Raw genomic sequence first — 7,786 nt, forward strand, 5'->3', positions numbered from 1 at the left:
CCAGGGCGGGAGGCGTGCGGAAGGGGCGGCCACAGTGACGGTCCACTTGAGAGTTGGGCTCAGGGGCGGGGCAAATATGGGGGCACCGGGGAGGATGATTAAAGCTCCACATTTCACGTGTTCACTTTCAGGAGCTCCCCGAAGGGCGGATTAGGAAGGCAGTGGGCTCTGGGGACTTTCCCCCCAGCCCTGGGGTCCCTCGCTCTGGCCCAGTACTGACCCAACAGATAGGGTGCCTGTGTCTGACTCTGTGCCCTAGTGCCTTCCCCCCACCGGAGGCTGGGCCCCCCTTGCGGCACTAGCATCGCTGATGAGCAGATGTTGGGCGAGCGAATGGGTGAATGAATGAGTGAAGGGGGGGGGGGTCCACCTTCCCCGTTAGAGCAGCAGCCTCGCAAGCCCGTTTCTTTGGAAGCAGGGTCTGCATGTCCTGCTTGGCCGCTTAGGGGTGCCCGGTAACCCTCTCCTATGATTATTCGTGCTCATGCACCCAACACACGTTCGTTCATCCAGCCGCACCCAAGTCCTTAATGAGAAAGACCCCGGGGAAGGGGCTTTAGGAGAGACCTTGCGGGGTGCAGCTGTGAGGAGGGGTTTGGGGTCCCGACTCCCTCTCTGGGAGAGTAACAGCGGGGAGAGGAGCTCCCCGGGCATCGAGACATGGGTTTCGGCCTCCAACAGCCAACGGGCTTGGCAAAATGCAAGGGGTGCAGACACCACAATGAAACGGGTTTCTGCGAAGCCACTGGCAACCACTTCTTTAGAAAACGCTTGTTTACCGAAGGGGAAGGGGAAAGTCAGTGGTTACAAGAGCAGCCCCAGAGGGACGTAACAGTGACAGGGGCCTGGAAAGGAAACCCTGATGGCTGTGGCCGAGGAAATCCCCAGGGGAGGGGCTTCTGTGCCCTCAGCGGGGATCCTGCCCTCCTGACCTTTAGCAAAAGCCGGAGTGACAGGGTGGCAGGGGCCTCCTCCTGGCAGCCTTCTAACACCTTCATGCTCCCAACATCTGGACCTGGGGACCGCCACCATCTTCTGTCCCACAAGGCTTTTTCTGGCTTCATTTTTCACCTTGAATAAATTAAACGCAGAATCCTGAACAGCCCTGGCTCTCCCACCCCCAAGAGCCAGGACAAGACACCAACAGGGTAGGATTCAGGGCACTGGGCACACACATTTGCAGGGATGGGCACACAGCACACAGCGGGCCGTGGCCACCCTGCCCTTTCCATGGTAGCTTCTTGGACATTCAACCGGACTTGGCTGCTGGCTCCCAACAGGGGCAGGTCCGGGCCACAGGGACAATGACTTCCTCAGGGTGTGGCTCCACACCTGGCACCCCAGGACATCTCAAATCCATACATTTACCACACAATTGTTCTGTCCCTGCCTGGGGGTGGGGGGTGGGGAGTGGAGAGGGCGTTGGGACATTGGGGGGCAGAGAGGATTGAGGCATTGAGGGGAGAAGGGTTGAGGCATTGCCAGGGAAGTGGGGGGGCAGGGGGTGGGGGTGGGGGGCAGGGTGTGGGCCTTCACAGACAGCTCCCAGGTGAGGGCAGGGCTCCAGATACTCAAGAGGTTCAGAGACAGAAAGGAAACGGGGAAGGGGGGGCGGGGGGTATGCATATAAGACACTCTGAGCCAGGGCTACAGTAATGCACCTTGGGGGTGTCAAAGGGTCATTGCAGGATGATAAGAAGGGCAGATATTTTGTAAAGTTTCCCTGCTACATAAATAGGTAAAACGTCAGTTCTGGTGATAACTCTTGTTGTGGGTCAGGCTTCTGATTTAAATTCTTCTAGATAGATAAGATGGGGAAGCAGAAGTTTCTCTTGAGCCCACTGTGTCTCAGTTACCTTTAGTGCAAAACAATCTGCGTACCATAGGGACACATCCTGGGTGGCTCATTCTGAACCCGACACCATGAATGAAGACAGAATCAGAAATACGATTCACTCAGATTTTCAAACGCCCTTGGTAAATAACTGATACCGTATAAGTGTGTTTCCTAGGTGCAAAATAAATGTGCTCAAGTAGAAATAGAAAAGAATGAAAGGCCCTCACCACCCAACCAACGCTGATCTAATCCCATTAAATAACTTTTCATTTGTTTTTGTATTCAATTAGCTACCAGTGTAAAAGTAAACGATGCAAGCATTCTGCTTTTACTTAGAATGAGTGACTATTTTATTGCCGAATATGTGAAAAAACATTTTTTGTAATATGCATGACATGGATTGTGTGGTTCAGAAAAGGAGAAGTAGAAATATATAAAAATATGAAATATTTTATAAAAAGTTTTTCAATACTTTCTCCCCATGACTGTTTAAATATTAGAAATACATTTGTTGGTATATCTGTTTCTCTACATAAATATTTTACTAGAAATTAATTTCTGAATCCTTTTTTAAAATAACTTTTTACTAGTGATGCTTATAGGATAATGTAATTAAAATTAGGTATATATTTTCTTGCATTTGAGTGACTTTTTATGCATTTTTGACAAATGAATCTAAATTACTAAGCAGTTGTTACTGTGGTTAACAGTAGATGCCTAAATTGTATGACTTTGATTATTCTTGTTCATTATCAACCTCACTGATTGTCAATTTTTAAAAATTTTCTTTTAAGTTAAGGGAAATTATTTCACACCATATATATTTCCTAACTTAAATTATGTAACACACACTAAGAGCTAGAATTAACAACAGCGCTTGTGGGGGAAAGATGAAAACTAACATATTAGGCCATAAGGTAGGTTTCACACTTGCTTCTTTTTGTACAACTGCCTACAGAAGGGTCTAAGCCTCTCCTGGTAATAAATTGAATCATGGTGCCTGTAAAGTGTACATGAGTGTATATACACTCAAGTGGGTGACAAATACTGTAGATAAATTTAGCCCCTTGATCAAGTCATGCTGATATAAAGGCTTGACCTGCCAATCGAGAGCGACCATGTGGCTTCAGGTACAAAGGTATTGGCAAATTTTGTTCCAAGATATTCTGGTGCTGCTTTTGCTTTCTGCTGAAAACAAAATGCTTAAATGTAGCTTTCTATTTTATAAGGTTTCTTAAAGATCCATAGTTTAAAATACACACACGCACACACACACACTATACACAATACATAGTATAAATGAGACATATATATATATAAATGAATATATTTGATACACATGTACAATGCTTTCTTGAATCTGTTACTTATATTAAATCTGCTCTTCATCAAGTTTTCAAAGGTGCTTGGCATTCTTAGCTATATTTGAAGCTGATTAGTGCTAATAACATTCCATAATATTAACAAGGCTTGACAGATACTTTCTTTTTTTGCCTTTATAATTTTTCTATAAAAATATTGCTGTTTAGATAAGAAGAGTAGTAATCATATAACTTTAAACAACAGGAGCTATATCATAGCTAGCCAGAGAGTTCGTGGCAAGCCCTGTCTGGTAAGATTCTGTGAAGGCAAGATATTCTGTCTGAAAGAGGCTACTATGCCATGAGTCCCTTTCTTTGGAAGATAAAGAGCAATGCTGCCATCTAGTGTCTAAGAGCTATAAGACAAGGGCTGATATTTTCCCTTATGAGCATGAATTCTAAATAACCTGGATCACACTGAGGAGAAAGACAAGGACCCTGGACTAAGAGAAGTAAAAGGCTCAGCTTCTGTTTACTGTCACCTTACAGTTATCTAACGGAGTGTTCAGATTTGTGAGAAAGAGGAGAGTTTGGATGACTGTTTATTGCTGACATTAAGATAACTAGTGATTTCCAAAATCACTTTGTGTGCACTCAGACTTCCTGCCAAGTGGAGACAGCTTATCGCTGAAGAAAGAGAAAGAGAACTTAAGCAAGTGGTGGCAGAGGCTGTGACATAAGCACTCATTTAAAAGCCCTGGAATGGCAGACATCCCTAGGATGCCGACTGCTGTACTCCTCTACTCATGGTAGCAGGTTCCCGACTCTCCCCCTCCAGGGGTCAATAACCACCTGCCACGGGAGCTGTGCTTGCTGGGGAAAGACCTCGCGCAGAACTTTGCCCTGCCTTCTAGACTCTATTCCGTAGCTGCACATTCCCACAACGCTCCAGGACTCACCAGGAGCCAATTGGATATTTTCATCTATTGTAACTGCCTCAGTCAGCCATACACCACTGGCCAGGTTATCATGTAAACAGGCCATAAGATCGCACAGTCTGAGGAAACTTAGCCGTATCTGTTTCACCCAGGGTAAACATTTCTAGAAATACCTACAGAAAACTAATATGATTCGAGGAGAATATTGTGTCTAAATTTCTTCTCTCTAGATCTGGTTTCATTGAGGTATACATATACAGTGGGTATCCGATATCTTTGAGTGTCTCTGAGGTAAACTTTGGGACCAGAATTATGCCCCATCGCTGCCTCCAAAGTACACCTAACTCCCCATATTGGGCTCTGCTGACCTTGAAAATGCACAGAAGTTTCCACTCGCACTTAGGCAACTATATACCAAATGATAAATGAGAACTAGGCAAGGAAAACAAGTAGCAAGTTTCTCTGTTGTAGGGAAAGTGTATGTTTTCTTAATAATTTACATATCCTATATAATAAAAGCCTCATATGCAAATCGACCAAATGGCAGAACGACGGGTGGACGGACCATTCACTATGATGCGCACCAGGGGGCAGACGCTCAACACAGGAGCTGCCCCCAGCCCGCAGGGCCCAGGCCAGCCCAGCAGAGGGAGGCAACCAGCAGCAGTGGGATCTGTTTCTTCTGCATTTGTAATTTCTAAATTTTTATTTTTTCTTTAGTTTTATTATCTCTGTTTGACTTTGTAATTCTGATTTATCTTGCTTTTTCATATCTTATATCTTTGTTGAGCACCTCAGCTTGTTTGGAATTGTTTCAGGGGATTGTCTTTTTGAAGCTGTTATTTTCTCTAAGAAAGTAATACTCCTTGAAACATTTTTCTATTACAGTGATTTTAATTGAGCTTTGTCTTTGATTTTTTTTTAATATTCTCTGTTGTTTCCTTTATGTGAGTTTCTTTTTTCTGAACTTTAGAAGAAAGTTTGGCTCACATGGTTTTTCCAGCTTCACAAATCTCCCTCTTATGTTGTATCTATGAAGTGTTTTAAAAAAATATTGTGTTCTGAGCTTCCTTAGCTCTGTAACCTGCTCCTACCTTTACCTGGACCATCTGCTTCTTTTGTGCCTGTTGTCCCCATCCTCTCTCAGTGTGGAGGCCTGCTCTGAAAGGCATGTCTGAGGGCTCAGTGTCACCAGTTCCTGGAAGCTAGATTGCCCCTGTCCCTCTATGGCTAATATGCCCGGCATTTACCCACTAGCACAATGAACCCCTTGTATTGCAGTGACTATCCATTAAGGATTCTCCACTTATTATCATGTCAGATGCCTGATCGTTTCCCTTTGCTTTCTCCTGAGCAGATAAGAAAACATATAGGTCTTGTAACTGTTCGTGGTCCCCCCCCCACCCCCGTTGGTATTTAGGAGATATCTTGCTTTATTGTAGATTTTGGATCTTTCTCTCTAGTTACTCTGGATGTTTTAACATGGGCATTCAGGAAGATACAAAATTACGCTGCCGATGCCACCGTGTTTTTAAGTTTCTTCCAGATTGTTTTTAGCAGTGTTCAAAACAAACCCTTCGGACCCTCTTTGGGTTGCCTATTTAATTTTACTTCACCTCAGTGTCAATTCAAAGTTTAATGATGCTTTACAGGGTTTGCTTTCAGACAGTTTACTTAGATATCGAATTCCGTGTAAATGTGTGAGAGCTTAGATTTTATCTCCTGTGAAATAGTTCCATGTTTTGTTTTTCTAGTTGTGGATCTACTAAAGTATGGGCCTATTCTTAATTAGTATCAGTGTTGCTGTTATTATACATGGAAATTTTCCTTCTCTGTATTCTTTTCCCATTATTTTGAATGCAGTTGTTTATATTAGATAAAGTCAAGCATCTTTGGGGGCATTTTTAAATTTCTTTATTAAGTCATCTGCAAGCCCAGTCTTTAAGTTTTGCTATAAAATTTGAACACAACTAACATTTTCATTTTCTTTTTTTGTTGTAGTTAATCTTCACCCAAGGATATTTTTTCCATTGCTTTTAACTTTTTATTATTATTTTAAAATATATTTTTATTGATTTGAGAGAAGAAGGGAGGAGAGAGAGATAGAAACATCAATGATGAGAGAGAATCATTGATCAGCTGCCTCCTGCATTCCCCACACTGGGGATGGAGCCCGCAACCCGAGCATGTGCTCTGGCGGAGAATTGAACCGTGACCTCCAGGTTCATAGGTCAGTGCTCAAACACTGAGTCATGCTGGCCAGGCTCCATTGCCTTTTAGAGAGAGAGAGAGAGAGAGAGAGAGAGAGAGAGAGAGAGAGAAAATCCATGTGAGACACATCAATTGGTTACCTCCTGTAGGAGTGGTGCTAGAGATCAAACCTGCAACCCAGGTAATGTGCCCTTGATCAGGAATCTAACCCATGACCCTTAGGTGCATGGCAGACACTCTAAACATTGAGAAACACCAGCCAGGGCTCATTTTCCCGTATTTATTTATCACATAGTGAAAACGTTATTGTAGGGCACAAATGTAAAAAAAGAGATAAAGAAATAAATGTGGGAAAGATTGACATTAAAAGGAAAAAAATAAAGGAAGAAACAAAATAATTATGAATAAGATTAAAATTTTATAATTTTTATTAGTAATATATTTCTAATAACATGATGTATCAATAAACTTGTTTTTGCACAAACAGTTCTATTCCTGGTAACACACATCCATAAATATTTAATAATTGCTTATGGTAAAGTACAAGTTATCAGGTCAGCTGTTTAGTACAAAATTTCCTCAAGGGGAAAACTATCTCTAATGTGATATTTCATTTGTGCTGACCTAGAATCTCTAAAAATCAGTGGGGCTTCTAATTTGTGCAAACATCTGTAATGGCTAGCACGTGTTTTCTTTATTGCTTTTTTATTTTCAAAACATGTAGGGTTCAGCTCCTCTTGTTTCAATTCATTTCCTTCCTACAAAATATGCAACATATGGATGTTTAAAAGCATGACCTGTAATAAAGTTTGCAATTTGGAGAACTGCTAAAATTTTCATAAATGTACTAACAAGATCTCCAGGGTAAAACTCTAAAGCCTCAGAGAATAGGGGATTGGGAAGTTTGTGCTGAATTGGCACCTGCATATATCAATTCTTCATCTGCAAATCTTCTATGTCTTCTGCTTGTCTGTGATTATTTCCACTTGTCTCTGTAAGTACTCCCTTAGTGTATTCCTCTAAGAGTTATACAACCTGACTGCTTTACTAATTCCTTAAAACTCTGTTTTACTTTGTATTATAACTTCTCTTACAATAAGCATGAATATACATAATTTCTGGAGAGGAAAGCAGTGTTCAAATGATAAGATACATGGACAAAAAGCTGAAGACTTACAAGTGAACTGGAAAATCTCAAATTTGGATGCATTTTTAAATAAAATGAACCAGATTCCTACCTAATTCAATAGTCATCTTGTTTTATGTTTTAGATGGTTGTGTTTGTTTAGGTAAATTAGGCTTAAGTTTATTTATAGTTCCACATTCATCATGTTTGGCTTCTCTCACTTAATTTTTTCCAGGTGAATCAAAATCAGTGCACAGTATTTTGACAGAGGAAAGAGGCTCCTGTTGCTGAATTCCCCATCTCTCAGGCCAGTTTATACTTTAAATGCCCATGATATTATGTCATGACTACCCCATGTCTACCAACTGCTTGA

At 42.0% G+C, this 7,786-nt stretch overlaps 1 protein-coding gene across 1 annotated transcript in view; it reads right to left on the reverse strand.

Moving 5' to 3' along the window:
- The window catches only part of LOC102434232 (phospholipid-transporting ATPase IK-like), a 24,056-nt gene extending 18,843 nt beyond the window's left edge, over positions 1–5,213 (reverse strand). The window contains exon 1 of the mRNA XM_023752851.1: positions 5,177–5,213. Coding sequence (XP_023608619.1) covers positions 5,177–5,213 — 37 coding nt within the window. The remainder of the gene's footprint in view (positions 1–5,176) is intronic.
- Positions 5,214–7,786: the final 2,573 nt, after the last annotated feature.

The sequence above is a fragment of the Myotis lucifugus genome, unplaced genomic scaffold (assembly GCF_000147115.1).
Source record: "Myotis lucifugus unplaced genomic scaffold, Myoluc2.0 scaffold_1, whole genome shotgun sequence".
Taxonomy (NCBI): Eukaryota; Metazoa; Chordata; class Mammalia; order Chiroptera; family Vespertilionidae; genus Myotis; species Myotis lucifugus.